We start from the raw sequence: 18,630 nt of genomic DNA, 5'->3' as shown, positions 1-18,630 counted from the left end.
GACCCAAAAAAACCATAAAAAAAAAAAAAAAAAAAATTAAAAAAAAAAAAAAAAAAAAAGAAAGAAATCCTTTCTTAATCCTTGTATGGAAATATGTTAATATAAATGTTTCAGACATTACATGACATTTCTAAAAATCTTAAAAAAAAAAAAAAAAAGAAAGAAATCCTGGGCGGTTAAGCGGGGGGATAGTTTGCTGGTATCCTTGAAGACACATAGGCAGAAATAGACTGCAGTGTTTTGGCTACTGTGAATACTGCTATGGTGAAGCCGTAGTGTCAGACATGATTTGTATTTAGAGAGATTTGTGATTTATGAAGCACGTTCATGTCCACGATCTCACTACTTCCCACAACTACCCTGTCCAATGCATCAAGCTGGTCTGATTTTAACCAGTGAGAACACCGAGACCCAGAGAGTTGCGATAACTGGCTGGAGATCATCCCATAACAATACATCACAATCTTCACACTGATAGGGCAGATGTTTGATGCGGTCCCTGGAAACCTTCCGCAATCCCTCCCAGAACTGGCCTTCCCAGGATTCATAAACTTCAGTTAACTCCCAAGAAAGTGGATACAATATGCACAGGTGTCCTAACGCAGTATATTTTTTAAAAGTCATAAACTGGGCTTGAGCTTATTTTAACGGCTAGGAGGAGAATCATGGGGAAGGAAATCAACCAGTTTTGGTATTCTGTGCCCCTACTCAAAAATAAAATAGGTGTAATTTTAAAGTCTTCTGCTTGTTAACTTAGAGTTACCTGAGTTTGCAAACGTGTTGGACGTGCCGAGGCTTGGCATGTTTAGTCCAGTAGGCATATTATAATGCACATGGCAGATTATCAAGTATTTAAGAGGACTTTTTGAGTACTACATGTGCATATTACAAGTTGCAGTGTAGATTGAAATTCAGTTTGACAACAATCTTTGGATGCCTACAAACTGAGAACTATTTATTAGTTATGAAATCAAATATGATAAAATAAGGAACTACTGATAAAATATAAAGTTTTGGAAAATAAAGAAAAATCTTTTTCAAAATTATAATGAGACTTTTCCCCTTCCACAAAACCTTTGATTAAACAACAGTGAAAATTTAAACACTATTTTGTATTTACTCTTATTATTTTCCCAATTATTTCATTATAACTGAACTGTAGATCTAGTTTCCTACAAACTGTTGTGTGGATTAAATAAGTTTCACAGGCTAGTCTGGTGCCGTAATCACAATTTATAACATTTTTCTATAGAATAAACTTACTGTCTGCTCCCTGAAATGGAAAAATGTATTGATAGATCAGGAAGAAAATGGAACTTGGGAACTCTTCAGTTCTGTCCTCATCTGAGGAGAAACCATGTGTGTGCAATGCATGGCGTTTCCCAGGGGCTGCCATATGCAGCTGTTCTGAACAACACTGACATGCATAAGCTGCAGTTTACTCGCCCTTCTAACACTTTCTATATACAGTACTTCATTCAGTTATTTCTAATTTTTAAACCACTTTCATAAAGCCATTTAACATGCAAAACTTTGAAAATCATTTCTCCATTTTTGTGAAGTGTATTTTATTAAAAATGTCCTTCTTTTGGCCTTGTTCAACACAGATTTTTGTAAATTATCTCCTCGATAATGTTTTATTATAAAGAAATATATGGTCACTGTAGAAAATTTGAAAAATGGAGAAACTATAAGGAGGAAATAAGAAAAACACCCAGAATCCCACTATTCATAAAAGACTATTGTTAACAGCATTTGGTGTATTTTCTTCCTGTCATATTTCTGTGCATTTTTGGATAGTTGAAATGTATATACATACACATTTTGAAATTGCCACCATAATACAGTTTCAGTAAGGCAAAAGAAATGATAAATCCTGATACGACGAAACCTCTGGCAAACTCTGAGTATCTTTTCCTTATTTATTTTTAAATCCATTATGTAAATATCTTATTTGAGATTTCCTTAAACCTTTTCAGGATGAAAGTGGGCAGAATCTTCCTCTGGCTTTTAAAGCTTAATCAAAGATGTTACCTAGCCTAGAAAGATTTTACGATAACCCTCCGGAAAGTTGTGAGCACTGGCGCTCTTCTGAGACATCCTGCGTCCTCCTCCTCCTCCACCACCAGACACACGGAAACAGGAAAGGCAGAGGGACTCAGGTCAAGTCATCCAAGACTTTGGTCACATGGCCACCATTGACCCATTGCTTCCACGTCTAAAATGTAAACGCAACATGTGTATTCACATCCCAGCGGTCAGTCCAGCGAGATATATCTGTACATATTCCACCTCTCCCCATTCTGTGTGTGTATTTGCATAAACAAATAATAATTTTAAGTAGTGATAAATGCTAAGAAGAAAAGAAATCAGGAGAATGTGATAGAATGCAATGGTGGGGACTTAAGCTGTTCTGGTTCCAGAGGGGCTTTTCTGAAGGGATATCATGTCCAGTGAGTTGGAATCTCAGTGATAAAAAGGGAGACAAAGATGCAAAGAGCTGGGGAGAAAGGGAAGAGCCTTCCAAGCAGATGGAACAGCCCTGAAGGGAGCAGGAACCTGGCGCCGGGGAGAAACGGCGGCGGGGGTGTGTGTCCGGGGAGAACGTATGTGGCTGGGCCAGTGGACGGGGGAAGGAGTCTGAGAGGAGGTGGGGAGGCCGAGGGCAGGGGCCCGTCCCGTGTTCTGATGATACTGGGAAACCTGGATCGTTCAAACCAAGAGCAGTGCAATGTGATTTCTGCTTCAAAATGAGGTGCTCTGTGGAAAACGGGGTAACAATCAAAACAGACAACTTCGGAGAAGGGGATAGATTGGCAAGAACCCAATGACTTTGGTTGCCGTTGAAGTGTAGAGAAAACAAATTAAAACAATTATGAGTTTACTTAGGCAATTCCACAAGTGTCTAAGTGGAGTTGGAGAAAGCTGGAGAAACCTGTTTTCATGTTGTGTCTTAATCAGCCATACAGATTTGCCCAGGCTTGTGGGCAAAGAGAAGGGCCCACTCCCACAATGACACAGGAAGGCCACAGGCTCTCCCACTCACATCAGGGGTATCTCAAGACTTAAAGGAGGCAGATTGTTTTATTTTCAGTTAAGATAATTTGGGGGGGGTTCTTGAGAAAAAGAACAGCCTGACTCTGGATCAACCCTCACTGTCCAAGTGTAATACGTAGATAACTTCCCATAAGACTCCCTGGAAGCCACGTGAAGCCCAGCCCCAGGATGAATCTCAGAAACGCCTGCTGTGCGGGGGACCTGACACCAAAGGACGGTGCTGGGTGATTCCAGGAGCACGAGGTCCCCAGACAGGCAGAACTATTCTAAGTGAAAACAAATCGCGCTGTGTGGTGTCTGGGGCAGGGATTGTCTGGGCGGGGCCGTGAGGGAGCTCCTAGGGTAACCGTGATGTTCCAGGGGTAACAAGTTACACGGATGCATGCATTTGTTGAAACTCATCAATGCTACACTTAAGACTGATTATCTCACAGTTTGTGACGTTACCTCAACAACAGCTGTCTACTCATCTTGAACTGTAATCAGTGGCATGTCAGGGTGAAGGGTACTGATATCTGTACCTTACTTTAAAATGCATCAAAAAAATGAGATGGATAGATACATGATAAAGTAAACGTAGTAAAATGCTACTTTAAGGATGTTCACAGTACAATTCTTTTAGCTCTTCTGTCCATTTATGAATCGTCGTAATAAACTGTGAAGGTGAAAAGCTAAGTGCTTTGCAGGCCCTGCTGCTCTTGGTTCAGTAGGATTTGTCTTCACATTTGCAGGAGGGAGAGCAAATCCCTAGTATGCTGTACGGAGCTTGACACAAACACTTTTAATTGTCTGGTTTTCGACTTCATAGCCCTAAGGTAATACTAAATTTCTCTTTGAATAAATTGCTTAAATATGCCTAAATGCATATTTTAATGAAATTCTTAAAGTACAATGTATTTCTTTTTCTTTCTTCTTATGATTGGATAAATATTCTTCAGACAAAGCATAAAGTAACTGTTTAATGCGCAGTATTTGAGTAAGCCAATCGGCAGATCCAAACATGCCCAGTTCAGACAGCACCTTAGGACGAGGACACGTCCACAGAGGTCCCCAATGCCTGTCCAGAGGCACCTTATGTCAAACACCTGTCACAGTTCCCAGTAGTTAGCTGTAACAAAAGAAAGTTGAAGCTTTTGTGTTCATTCAATCCTCAGAACAATTCTGGGAGGCCAGGATTGTTTTCACCAAGTCTGTACTTGAGGAAAGCGTGGCGTAGAGCTCGGGGAAGTCATTCAGTGTTGCATAAGGAAGAAGGGCTGACCAAGAAACTTTCTCCTGGCTGAGCTAAGGGCTCTCACTCTTGCAGTTTTGTCTTAAATCTGCCTCACTAGTTAGTGATTTTTACTTTTTAATATTACTGATTCAACAGCCTCACAGTTAAATTTTCTCACCACTTTATATTACATAACATGAGATATTTGGTATAAAGATGGAACCAAGATTATACTTTGTTCAGGCAAGAAACCTAGGCCAGGCCATTCCCATCCTCACTCTAGATTTGCTGTCTCCTTTTGGGCATATGACAGGGGAAGCCTCAGAAGAAACAGCCTTGTAAAATTTTCTTTTGATACTTTAGTAATTAACCCCAGAATAGAACTCAAGATGGACTTGCCTTAAGCTGAATCAAATAGTGTGTCAACTGCTTTTTCTCTAGGATAAACATGTTGGACAGTTGGACAATTTTTTGCCATTATTAAAAAATAAATCAACATCTTGCCTGACAGTTTAGGTCTATTTCCTCAAAATAGGTTTTCCAAAGTGGACTCATCATGACATGGAATTTAAGCATATTTATTTGTTTACACAGGTTGTCCAGTTGCTTCTCAAAATGTTTTACAAATTAACCTTCATATCAATAATGTGTAATGTTGCTATTGTCTTCCAGATACAGGATCTTTTATGAATGTAAAAGTAATTCATACTAATTGTAAACAGTGAAGGGTCATAGTAGGTATTCATCAAATAAATACTCATTCAGCACTTTTTGAAGGAGTGAATGACAACACAAGTACAGTCTTTTTGCAATTATTTTCTTCTATAACAGGCTAAACTGACATGGCATGTTTTCCTTTTCTACTGATGAAAGTCACTTTTGCGTGACTTAATAATAAAAATTCTTTGGTTCAGCCAAGAGAAATTTACAAGCTAGTACCCCTGATCCTTTAAAATGAAAGTAGCTGTGATTGTTTTCATCCTTCTGTGTACAGAAGAAACGCTTCAGAAATGTGCTCCAACACCCCGTTCTAGTCAGTACTGGTCACCCGGCTGGTGTGAAGGGCATGATCAATACTTGGGGCTCCCTAGACCAGAGCTGACCAGTTAGGCTGAAATTTAGAGACCATGGTCTGTCAGCTGGAAGGCAGCTTTTGTTCCAAGGTGTGCCGACGGAAAGGTCACCCTTTATCGTCAAAACCCTGTACCTCCATTGGTGGTGGCATCTTTAAGGACCTTAGAATTGGGAAATCAGTCTGGCCCCGTCCACATGCATTGCAGCCAACTGTGTACAGCGGTTCCAACTTGAGGTTGCCGTCAGAGCGGTCCACACTCCTGGGTGAAAACAGCCAGAGATGTTGGGTCCGTCCCGTGTTATGGTTGGAAGAGTGATGGAATCACTGTGCCCTGGAGCCAGTGCTGGGGGGGCTCTGTCTTGTGGGCCGTCGCAGTTCCCGTGTGAACGTTCTCTCTACCACCAGATTTGAATGAGACCACAGAAGGGGAGAAGAGGGAAATCCCCACACAGTTAAAGAGGAAGTAAGGGTTGCTTCATATTTACTGTTGGTGTAAATGCTTTGCACTGATTGTGTGGTATCTGAACGTGTGCTCGCTGCTGTGGCACTAAAATGCAAGAGCAGACGGTGATCCTCTTCAGAACACTTCTGTGGGGAGGGGACAAAGGACCTATCAAAGAGAAGTGCAGACTCGGCAAGAGTTCCTGAAGGAAGTCCCTGCATATTGACTCTGGCCTTGGTACTGTCCTCAACCACCTGGTTGCAGATTGCATCCGTGGAAGAGCCTGGCCTGGTCTGAATCTAACCTCCAAAGCCAGGGGCCATATTTCTTCACTTATGATAATTTGGGTTCAAAGTACAGTCCCTCAACAGCTCCCTGCTTCAAAAGCCCCGAACCTCTTTGTTTTCTTATGCTTGCCTGTACATGTTGTTCAAAGAGCTAGGTTTATAAACATGGCTTTATTATAATCCTCTCCTTTGCTTTTAAAGATAGACTACCAAATGTATTTTCATAGTCAAACTTTGTCCCCTAATTTTAAATGTTTTCTTATATTAAGTTTGATACCTGAAAACATCAGGGAGTTAACTGTGCCAAGGCCGCATCCCGGCAGGGGATGCGAAACCCTTGCACCTGCGCCTGGGTGGGTGGGCTCCTTGGAGTGTGGGCAAACACAGAGGCATGTTGGTTTCTCAGGAGCTGAGTGTGTTTTTTAAATATATGTTTTCATGTCATCATTTTCTAAATGTTATATAGTATTTGATTTTATTCTTTGGTGCATTCGTTTAGAATATTTTTCATCTCCAGCCAGTGGGTTTTAATTTACACTCTTGTCATTGATTTTAGGTTGTACAGTGTTATGGTCAGAAAATATGTTTGTAAATATTCTTTGAGCACGTAATAATGTGACATGCTATTTTTTGCAAAGTAAAAAGTTCATTATATAGTTGTTAACTCATCATTGTAATGCTGAGTTGCATATTATGATATGTATTTTTTGTTCACTAAAGCTCTTATAGACTGTTTTAAAGATTTTCATAGAATTCCCATCTATTTCCCCTTGAACTTTTAACAGTTTTACACAATTCCATGCATTATAGAGATGAACTAGTCCTTATAATGAACTGCACCTTATATAAACTTTTAAACATTTTTCGTCACAGTTGTCCTGAGTGGACTTTGATCAGAATTTCTGTCATAAGTCACTGAAGTGTGCAGTTAGTTGAAGATTGCAAATATCGTTTTATTTTAGTTTTGCTCTTCTACTTGGCATTTCATGTGATACCTTTTTTCCTCTTGTTTCCAGTTTGCCAAGGGACAAGTAACAAGCTCACCCAGTTGGGCACTTTTGAAGACCACTTTGTGAGCCTCCAGAGGATGTTCAATAACTGTGAGGTTGTCCTTGGGAATTTGGAAATTACCTACATGCAAAGTAGTTACAACCTTTCTTTCCTAAAGGTTAGTTCCATGAATTTGATTCTTACCCAAATATAGTAGAAGTAAATATAAGTAGATAAAGGCCTTGGCAGAATTTAACTGGCAGTGTATTTACTTTTGCTGTGGCAATTATAAGTCCTAGGGACCTACACATGCAAGTTTTATGAAAAGGCCACTTTACCAGCTAGTGTCAAGTTACAGCTATAAAAGAACAACAAAGAGAAACAGATTAGCCTGGCATTCCACTATCATCGTGGACACTAATCTTTTAACCGTCACTTCAGCCATGGTATCCTGACATACTGGCTCTTTAGAAAAAGAAAAAAGAAAAAAACTCCTGCTTTGTAGCATTTGACTATTTCCTTGGTATAAATACCCCCACCATGGTTGATTTCCAGCTACCAAGAGTTTAACAGCTCATTCACAAAATTCCCAGATGTGTCACAGTAACCTCTAATGAGCCAATGGGAATCAGCCCTGAAGGCTTCTGAGTTTGGTGTAAACTTAGGATTTGACTGGTTTTCTTCTGGGGTTTTTTGTCTTTTTTTTTTTTTTTTTTTTTTTTCACACACACACACTGTATTTTATTTTTACAAGAGATAAATAGACTGACACCAAGCATTGTACGTGGATGACCACAACAAAAGCAACAATGATTGCAATTACCAAACATGAAACACACTCATACTATGTCATAATATTGACATTCAGTCCAGTAATCCTCCACTGTAACAGCTCCTTTACTTTGCAGTGAAAATTGATTTGTATATTCTTTGCCTCTGAGTCCTTGTGGGATTTTTTTTTTTTTTTAATTCAGACAGAAAGTCACAAAAATTATACTCATCCTCATCAGTTCACTCAGTCCCATGTAATTAATTTTTTTTTTTCATCTTGATCTTTTGTTAGCACTTTTATGAGTTCATCAGTTTTTCATTAGAGTTCTGAAAATGCTTATTCATTCAGTTCAGCAGTACAGTCAGTTACCAGAAACCTGTACTTGTCAGAGACTTTTCCATGAATTTCTTGAAGATGAAACCCTTTTATAGGAACATATTTGCAAAATCATCAGAATACACCCAGAACTGTCTGTGAATGACAAAAGACTTTAAAATGACCACGGTTAAAGATTTGATGAAAGTTCATAATAATGCAGTTGACAAGAAAATTAGTTATTTCTGAGATATACATTTTAAAGTAATAACTAGGATTATTACTTATAACATTATACCAGAACATATAAGATTTTTAGAAATTTCATGTAATGTCTGAAACATTTATATTAACATATTTCCATACATATTTCCATACAAATACAAATATAAGATTTTTAGAAATTTCATGTAACGTCTGAAACATTTATATTAACATATTTCCATACATATTTCCATACAAATACAAATATAAGATTTTTAGAAATTTCATGTAATGTCTGAAACATTTATATTAACATATTTCCATACAAATAACCCAATGAAAGTTTAGTATTAGTTGTTTTGTTTGTTTTTTTATACTGCAGGTTCTTATTAGGCATCAGTTTTATACACATCAGTGTATACATGTCAATCCCAATCGCCCAATTCAGCACACCACCATCCCCACCTCACCTCTGTCTTTTTTTTAATAGGAAAACCTGCAAGATAGATAGAAAATAAATTAATAAAACATTTCCATTTTCATCTCAGTGTGTTGAACAGCAAGCAAAATGAAAGTCACAGCATTCCTAAGTAATACACATGGTCCTTTGTTATTATCAAGCTCAAGAGGCAAAAATGCAGGAATCATTGTAAATTCTGTCACCTCCCATGGGATCCAGTGGTAATCACCTATATGCTTCGCATCTGTCAACCACTCCTGTCCAGCTAGGTGTCCTGGGCTCTCTGGACCCATTTCAGATCTTGCATTCGTGAGTTCCTCAAAAGAGAAATAATACGTTTATGTTTTATCTCCTTAGACCATCCAGGAGGTTGCTGGCTATGTACTCATTGCCCTCAACACAGTGGAGAAGATTCCTTTGGAAAAGCTGCAGATCATCAGAGGAAATGTGCTCTATGAAAACACCCATGCCTTAGCGGTCTTATCCAACTACGGTGCAAATAAAACCGGACTGAGGGAGTTGCCCATGAGAAACTTACAGGGTGAGAGGCCAGGGAATGGGGAGGCTGTAAAGGCAGAGAGTGACCTCGGATGGTACTCAGCAGACTTGGTGCTTTTCTGAATTCCATTCAGAGAAGACTTTTATTCATCAGACACAGAGGTATTTGCGTGCCAGCCATGGGCAAGATACAGCAGGTGGAAGTTGCTAAGGAGATAGTAGATGGTGGGGTGGGAAGGGAAGATTTAAGCCAAGTACCAGTTCTCCCTGGTTCATGGAAAAGTATCCAGAGAGTTTGTAAAAAGTGGTAAAGGTTCTGGAAAAAAAGAGAGTATGACCAGGTGACCGGAGCTGGAATGCTTAGGCAGTCTGCCGGTCTCACTACCTGGACCTCAGGTATAAGGGACATAACGTGAAAAAAATCAACCCTTATCTGAGACGTTTTCCAGATTAATGCTGTTATCCGGAAAGCCATTTTTAAGTTAAGGATAGGGAATAAAGGTATTACAGGAGAAGTCTGAATTCTTGTGAGTAGGGCACTTGTGTGAGTTCTATGAGAGGAAACTACAGAAGATGAAGAAAAGACGTCACGTTGATTTTTAAAAATTGAAGGTAACAGTGATCGTGCCCTCACCACGCGGCAGGTGCAGTGCCAGCCGTGTTAAATTGGTAACTTCATCTAATGCCCACAACCTTCCTTGAAAGCAAGTGGTAGCTCTGCCACTTTACAGATAAAGAAATGGTGGCAAAGTAACCCTCCTGAAGTCCCACACGAGCGAAAAGATGGCCGGGGATGGCCACCCAGTCTGTGCCCCCAGAGCCCTCGCATCTTCCACGCAGCTCTGACGAGCGAGGGGGCCGACCCCAAATGGGGGATGAGAGCAGAGGATGCACGACAGGGTGAGGGTGCTGGGCGGGGAGGGGCCTGGTCCCAGGCCGCGGTGCTGGGATGCCTGAGCGTCCAAGCCCCATGGAGCCCGACGTCTGCTCTCCAGGTTGGCTCCTGGGCTCTGCCTTCAGGAGGCGGCCTTAGGGCTTCCCACCCCCTCACCTGCTGGGCGCAGCCCCGGCGCTGGGTCGTGTTGTCCGTGCTCGGTTGTGCTCGGCCCGCCTGGACGCCCATCCTGCCTCACGCTGTCGCTGTCTCGTGGCGACAGGCAGAGGCGGGTGGGAGCAGACGGTCGGGTTCCAGCCCCGGCTCCATCGCTCACCAGCCAGGCACCCGGGAGCGTGTTCTCTGTGTCTTCAAACATGGGGATGAACGATGGTGACAGACTTCCGAGGATGGCTGAGAAGACTCAGTGAATTGCTCCAGATAAAGCGCTGGGCAGCCGTTTCTTCGCTTGGTATTGGGGTAGTGTCAATCCCGATTATTTAATGTTATTAAATAATCCTCTAATGTGGGTTACTGGGCGAGAATTACACACTGTTATTGATAACTAACGTGCGCCTCTGCTGCCCGCGGCTTCTGTCGGGCCCTCGGCCTCCCCGCTGGCGCTCTCCCGGCCCCTGGTCTGTCGTCCCGAGGGTCCCGCTGCCCTGGCGTCTCTCTTCTGCGTCTCCAGCGCTGACCTCTCATCAGTTTATCCCTTGACTCTGGCTCCCTCCTGGTGAACGTTTTCACTTGGGTGTCCTGCTGCCGTCTCTGACTTCGCATCCAAAGCTCCCTTTCCGACCCCTGAGCCTGCCTCTGTGGCCCCCGCCGCCGCCCCGGCGCCCGCCCTCCCTCGGGTTCCTCCACGTGCTCCCGTCAGCCTTCAGGAAACGTCATCCTTTCCATCAGCCTCAGAGAGCTTCCCAGGGAGAACCCTTCCTCTGCCACGTCCTTTTCCCGCTGTGGGATGCTGGGCATTAGCTACGTATGTAGATTTGAGTTACAGTCAGAGGACCGTGCGAGGATTAGCTCAGGCCACGCGTATAACCCAGCTGGCCCCAGCCCCGTTGTGAGTCGTGGTCCTCTGTGGACGTGAGGTCATTAACTGTGTGACGTGTCTCCCACGCATGTCGCCTCTTAGAAAGGGACCAACAGAAATCACTCGTCTCCGCTGACCCCGCAGCTCTTGCTGCTGTGCTCTGTGTACACAAGTCATTCAGGAAATGTTTACACAAATGTCACGGAGGAAACACTTGTCCTCTGCTCAGGCTTGACTTTTCTTACCACCCCTGACTTTCCATGTCTTCCCAGCTCTTCCTTTGAACAGTTGAACAGTTTTACACCTTGGCATTCCCGGTGCCCGTCCCGTCTCTTCCTCACATGTACATATCCTCCTGCTGCACCTCACTCCCACCCCCTTTTCTCCAGTGAAATGCTCCCAAAGCCCCTCACACCATCCTCCCTTCCACCCGCCCTTCCTGTCGCGTCTGCCCTTTCACGTCGTCATCACACGGTCATTCCGGTCCAGCCCAGACCAGCCCCCCCGGGAACCACCGACTCACTGTACACGTGTCGTTTATGCTAAGTGACTAAGGCGTTATCTTCTTTCCTCCCCATATTTTGAAATTCTGATCATTCATGGTTCAAAGACCCAGTGCAGGGGAACCCTGACTCTTCCACAGAGGAATCCATCAGGTCATTTTCCACGGCCCCCCAGTGAAGTTCCAAGGGGAGTCTCGTTTGCAGGTGGCCGTCTTTTAGCAGGAGGCACAATGTGAAGAGACGCATGCCTACCTCAGGAGAATTGAGGAGGGACGGCACATTTGCTCATGGGGGTTCCTTCCTCACGCAGAGATCCTGCAAGGCGCCGTGCGATTCAGCAACAACCCCGTGCTCTGCAACATGGAGACTGTCCAGTGGAGGGACATCGTCCACACCGACTTTCTAAGCAATATGTCGATTGAATTTCAGAACCAGCTGAGCAAATGTAAGTGTTCCACAGGGACCCCTGCCCCCAACCTGCAGCTCCTAAGGTGGGCAGAGCTGTGGGGCTGGGGTGGGGATCAGAGAAGGCAGAGCTAACACTACGTTACATTAATCTAATACAAAAGTAAATATTGATAGTAAACAGATGATATGCTCACCGGAAGACAGAGGGGGGAAAAAAGTCTGTTTTTCATGGTGACGGCTCCCCTGCTGGCACATCACCCGCCCCCCCACCCCCACCCCCCCTACCCAGCACAGCTAAGCCCTCATGTGGCGTTAAGAAGAGCCCGTCATGTCAGCCCTGGCGAGGGGGCTTCTCACATCTTGTGTGAGGGGACTGACTAGACTTTTGTGAGCTTCTGACTTGCTGCCGAGGCTCAAAGTAGCGCCAGGCCCTCTGGAAAGCTTTGGGGCTGAACCCTGCCCTCCTGCTGATGGGCCTGGGCACTCCCACATGGAGCCCCCAGCAAAATTGGGGAGCATATGGGGACGCGTTTGTCCATCTTTAACTAGTGCCCGTTACCTAGTCCCTGCCATTCATCAGTAAAGCAGCCCATGCAAGGGAGAGGCTGGCCGGGGCCAGGCTGCAGGTCAGGGCTGCCCCATGAGCGCTGTTGGCAGTGGGAAACTGAGGACCCTGAGCTCCGCTTAGCCGGCTGCCTTCCTGATCTCCCTGACCTTCCGGTCTTGAAAATAAGAAGCCATCATCGTTTCCTGCTTCTCTGTTTCCCTACAACTATGCAGTGGATGCAGGGGTGTTTTTTTGTTTTTGTTTCTTGGGGGTTTTTTTGGTCTCAGAATTTGGAGCTGAGGGCTTCCCTGGTGGCGCAGTGGTTGAGAGTCCGCCTGCCAATGCAGGGGACACGGGTTCGAGCCCTGGTCTGGGAAGATCCCACGTGCCGCGGAGCAACTGGGCCCGTGAGCCACAACTACTGAGCCTGCGCGTCTGGAGCCTGTGCTCCGCAACAAGAGAGGCCACGACAGTGAGAGGCCCACGCACCGCGATGAAGAGTGGCCCCCGCTCTCCGCAACTAGAGAAAGCCCTAGCACAGAAACAAAGACCCAACATAGCAATCAATCAATCAATTAATAAATCTTAAAAAAAAAAAAAAAAAAGAATTTGGAGCTGATATGGATCTTAAAAATCAACTGGAGCTGCTTTGTTTTTTGGTTTTTTCTCTGATTTGATTGATTGATTATGATAAAATACCCTTAACATAAAATTTACCATCTTAATCATTGTTTTTTTTAAATAAGGACCTTTTTTCCTTTTGTGTATTTTTGTGGTGAACTTTTTTTCTTTAATTTTCTTTATTTTATTTATTTATCTTGGTTGTGCTGGTCTTAGTTGTGGCAGGCGGGCTCCTTTAGTTGCGGCACGTGTGCTCCTTAGTTGCGGCTCACAGGCTCCTTAGTTGTGGCATGCGAACTCTTAGTTGCGGCATGCATGTGGGATCTAGTTCTCTGACCAGGAGTAGAACCCACGTCCCCTGCATTGGAAGGCGGGTTCTTTACCTCTGTGCCACCAGGGAAGTCCCCATCTTAAGCATTTTTAAGTGTGCAGTTCAGCAGCATTAATTACATTCACATCGTTGTGCAGCCATCACCACCATTTATCTCTTTGCATCTTGCCAAACTGAAACTCTGTCCCCATTGAACACTAACTCCCCACTCCCAGCCCCTGCATCCACCATCCTACTTTCTGTCTCTATGAATTGGACGACTTTAGGTGCCCTGTAGGAGTGGAGTCACATAGTATTTGTCCTTTTGTGACTGGCTTCTTTCACCGAGCACAGTGGCTCTTCTTGAAGAGCCATCCAAGTTATAGCATGTGTCAGAACTTCCTTCCTAATATGGCTGAATACTATTCCATTTGTTTATTCATTCATCTGTCGATGAACACTTGAGTTGCTTGAGTTGCTTCCACCTTTTGACAGTTGTGAATAAAATGCTGCTGTGAACATGGCTATTGAGCCCTTTGGTTTTGTAAATGTATTATTCCAACAGACATTCAGCATGATACCTACTATGTTTGCAAGAAACCAAAAGCTTTCTTTTACAATGCAAAATTTTATATTATCCAGAGATCGAGGTTAGCCTTTCCTCAGCTCTCTGATGGACAGTGGGGGAGGTTAAATTGTGTATATTTATAACAAGAAAAACTGACATGGAAAGGCTGTGAGCCTAATATGGGTTTGCCATGGACCAGATCAGGCAACCCAAAGCGGCACATCTGCCCTCTCACACCACAGCTGTGGGAAACACCTGGCAAGAAAGTGTTGGGAAAGAAGAATGGTGGACAGGTTTATGCAATAACAAGATTCAAATATTACAAAGCTATGAACTCTAAACCAATATGGTATTGGTTTAAGAGTAGACATATACAAATAAGAATAAGATAATAAGAATAAGCCTAACTGAATCAAATGTCCATAAAGAAATGACATTGCAAGCAAATAAGAAAAGAATTCATTATTCAATAAATTGTTCTGGAATGATTTCACTACTAAGGGAAAAATATCAAAGTGACAGAACTATTAAGGGTTTTTTTTAAAGGATCTAGGGATATTAGGTTAGTCATATTGGAAATTAAGTGATGTAGAAAAATATTTTTGTTCAAGAATGTTCCTTACAGCCTTGTTTATAATAAATTTTGAAAGCAACTTATGTATCTAAAAAGAAGAGATTGGTTAAATAAATTGTGGTCCAGCCATGCCATTAAAAATTCATGTTAGGTAGAAAGATATTTACTTTTTTTTTAAATTTATTTATCTATTTTTGGCTGCTTTGGGTCTTCGTTGCTGCGCACAGGCCTTCTCTAGTTGTGGCGAGCAGGCGCTACTCTTCGTTGCGGTGCGTGGGCTTCTCATCGCGGTGGCTTCTCTTGTTGCGGAGCACGGGCTCTAGGCGCGCGGGCTTCGGTAGTTGTGGCGCACGGGCTTCAGTAGTTGTGGCTCTCAGTCTGTAGTGCACAGGCTCAGTAGTTGTGGCGCACGGGCTTAGTTGCTCTGTGGCATGTGGGATCTTCCCAGACCAGGGATCGAACCCATGTACCCTGCATTGGCAGGCGGATTCTTAACCACTGCGCCACCAGGCGAGTCCCAGAAGGATATTTAAAGGCATGGAAAAATTGTCATAACGTTTTATCAGTTATTTTTTAAGTTATAGTACAGTGTGTAGTGTGATATTAATTCTTATATGTAGATATACTTATATGCCTATGTTGATTACCTCTGGATGATTCTCATTTCTTCTTCTTGCTTTGTTCTATTATCCATATTTTAAATAATGTCTAATTCTTTTTTTGTCACAAAAGGTTAAGAATAGAATCATAAGCAGACTTTGAATTCCTTGATTGGCAGATGTTTTCCTGTGTTACAGAAAGATGCCATTAAACGTTTTTATTTTAAATATTTTCTTTTATAAACATACTATATGCTTATAATAGAAATTCGGAAAATATGGGGAAGTTTCGGGTAAAAACGAAAGATATCGTGATATCATTGTACAGACACAGCCACTTTGAACATATCTATGTGTTACTTTTGCTCTTTCCTCTTAGTTTCTTTCTGTCTTTCTGTCTCCACCTCCATCTGTCTCTCTTCACAATGTACAACCCACACCGTCCATCTGGGGCTCCTCCTGCCATCCTTCAGGATTCTGAGAAGTGCCAGCATTGCACTAATGCCTTTCACCCCTGGGAGCGATTGTAAACCTTGTCGGTCTTATTGAAGGGGTGCCCTGGTCCAACAGTTACTTGGCAAATCGTCAGCTCTTCTGTTTGAAACCGAAATTCTCCCAGAGACTGAATTCTTCCTGACTGTGGGAGACTTTGGGACACACGTTAAGTCCCTTGGTTACTGTGTCTTTGCAATGGAAGTGATCGGCATGGCGGATCTCTTTCTAACGAATTTGGTGGTCAGCTCTTCTCTCTGTCTGTATATAGAACACTCGGTCTTCAGATTTCTTAATGCCGATGAAGACAAAACACAACTGATGAGATTAAAACCCTTAGTAGCTGTCATTTATAGTCAATCATTTACAAAAACTGCACGAATGGATTGATCAATTACAGATAGTTTCAGACAGTAACTTGCAAATTAATAGCTGAAGTTTTAGATAATCAACCAGGTGACACAGAACATGCACGTCCTACCCTTTGTGTGGCATCCAGGCCTCTCTCTCTTTGGCGTGGAGTGTAGCAGTATTTATTTACAGGACCCCAACTCCTGGGATCACAGAGGATTGGACACGGCACGAATGTGGTTGGTGCATACCCATCCCCCCAGATGAGGCATCCTTAACATCATTGTGGGAGATGCTGGAAAATTCTCCGAGCCTAAGCAGATTTGAAATCTGGACCCACGAGTCCATTTAAATCCCAGTTTTCATGGCCTTTGACAAGTCAATAATCGCTCTCCTCCTCAGTTTCCACGACTGAAATGTAAATAAAAGCAGTACCTGGTTCTTTTTTTTTTCTCATGAGAGTCTTTTTTAAATCATCTTACAAACCAACCAGTTGAACAAACAGAGAATAAGAAATTTGAAAGCACTTCCTTGTTTCTAGGATGTGGCTTTGCCTAGGGGCTTGAGAAGGGGCCATCAGTTTCTTATTCCCTTTCCCTGAAATATGAATTTAACCATTACTTTTATATTTTAGGCCCAAAGTGTGATCCAGTCTGTCTTAATGGAAGCTGCTGGGGTGCGGGGAAGGAGAACTGCCAGAAAAGTGAGTCGGGGAGCAGAGTTTCACTGGCCATCTTCTCCCCTTACACTTGCATTTGTTTTCCCTTTGAAGACTCCGAAAGCATTGTTGATTTTAAGGCCAGATGTTAGCAGTTATGTGAATGACAGTCTTGCAAATCTCCCCGTGTGCAGTTAGTCCAGCGTGGGCTATTGTTGGCACTCCAGCCTGTCATAAGTCAGTGCAAGTGGGCCACCCGTGTACCAGCCATTCTCTCTGAACAATATGTTTGGCAGGTTTTCCTGGGAATGGGGGCTCGTCTGTGTTACCTGAGTCATGGCACCTCTCCCTCTCTTGAGTACCCACCTCCAGAGAAGCAAGAGTAGCTTCTTCTTCAAGGCGGTTTTTCTGCAGGAATCCTAGTTTGGGAGCATGAACGGCCAAGGAATCTGGGGACATGTCAGCTTGAAAACTTTAAGTCTAATTGTGATGCGACTGTTATGTCCTTTTAAACACTATTTTCTGGCAGGTGTCATGCTCTTTGTACATGCTTTCCGTTACCCACCCCAGACTCAATTCTCATCGGTATCTAATTTAGCAGTCTGAAAGTCCAGAGTTGATCTGAGTCAGTTCTCCTAAGTGATGAGAAACAAGTAGGAAAAAAAAAAAAAACAGTACAGTAAGAAAGATCAAGACTCAGTTGAATTGAGCAGAATGTGAATGTTTGGGAACTTAAGCCGCAGAATCACCAACTTGATCCATCTTTCATCCGCTGTTTGCAAGTGCTCTGCGAGGTCCCGGGGAAGGCATCCTTCCTCCCTCCCGGGCCCTTCAGCTCACGGGTGGCCTCTGCTTCTTTCCAGTGACCAAAGTCATCTGTGCCCAGCAGTGTTCCGGGCGCTGCCGCGGCAGATCCCCCAGCGACTGCTGCCACAGCCAGTGTGCCGCCGGCTGCACGGGGCCGCGGGAGAGCGACTGCCTGGTAATACCCACCCCAGCGGCTTCTCTGGCCCGAGATTCAGAGAGCCTTCCTGTGACCGAAACGTACTGACTGACGTCTGTAGCCGCAGGGGTGACAAAGCATCTTTTAGTGTCCTGCCTTCCTTCACCACTTACTACTTGGTGACCTTGGGCAACTTACGTGACCTCTCCGTGCCTCTGTTTCCTTGTCTGACAGTGGTGGAGAATAAAGTGCCTACCTGTTAAGTGGTCTAAACGGCACAGTGTGTGTGGCGTCCATACCCAGGCCCTGGGCATAGAATGAACCAAAACACGAAGTGTGTGTCATGGGCCCCTAACGTCTCTTGTGGCCAGCACCAGCCTCGTCTCATGCTTATCGTTCCACTGGATTCTCATTGCAAACCTAGGGCGTTGATGCCGCAGGGACCCCTAAAATGTGCACGGCGAAGGTAAGGGGCCACACAGATCCCGAGTGGCAGGACAGCCGGGGCTCCGCTTGTGCCTTTCGCCCCTAAAGCCTCTGCTCCTTCCACCTTGGCTCAGAGGCCTCCTGCACATCCCGCCACACCCACCCCCCGCCTCCTCGCCCCCCCCGTGGGGTCCCCGTGCCCTCGCTGTTGTCCCTGTTGCTGCGGAAAGCTCAAGCGAGACCTAGTGTCCCCGTGGGCCGTGGGTGCCACACATCTGATTATGGGCACCTTGTGAGTCCCGAGACACCAGGACGGACAGACGGGGTCCCGAAGTCAGAGCTGAGCGAGCTCCAGACTGGGAGACTCACCTTGGATGGGATCCAGAAGAGTCTGGTTTTCAGGG

General features: G+C 44.0%; 1 protein-coding gene across 4 annotated transcripts in view; it reads left to right on the top strand.

Moving 5' to 3' along the window:
- The window catches only part of EGFR (epidermal growth factor receptor), a 192,274-nt gene that overhangs the window by 123,657 nt on the left and 49,987 nt on the right, over window positions 1-18,630 (top strand). For all 4 annotated transcript variants that reach the window (XR_005021163.1, XM_036862891.1, XM_036862890.1 and 1 more), the window contains exons 2-6: window positions 7,091-7,242; window positions 9,173-9,356; window positions 12,040-12,174; window positions 16,834-16,902; window positions 17,721-17,839. Coding sequence is in view for 3 of the 4 variants with exons in the window: in XM_036862891.1 (XP_036718786.1) it covers window positions 7,091-7,242; window positions 9,173-9,356; window positions 12,040-12,174; window positions 16,834-16,902; window positions 17,721-17,839 (659 nt within the window). In the remaining variant the exon portion in view is untranslated. The remainder of the gene's footprint in view (window positions 1-7,090; window positions 7,243-9,172; window positions 9,357-12,039; window positions 12,175-16,833; window positions 16,903-17,720; window positions 17,840-18,630) is intronic.

The sequence above is a fragment of the Balaenoptera musculus genome, chromosome 9, assembly GCF_009873245.2.
Source record: "Balaenoptera musculus isolate JJ_BM4_2016_0621 chromosome 9, mBalMus1.pri.v3, whole genome shotgun sequence".
NCBI classification, from domain to species: Eukaryota; Metazoa; Chordata; class Mammalia; order Artiodactyla; family Balaenopteridae; genus Balaenoptera; species Balaenoptera musculus.
Note: the sequence above shows the minus strand (reverse complement) of the source record. Positions and strands in the feature narration are given on the sequence as shown.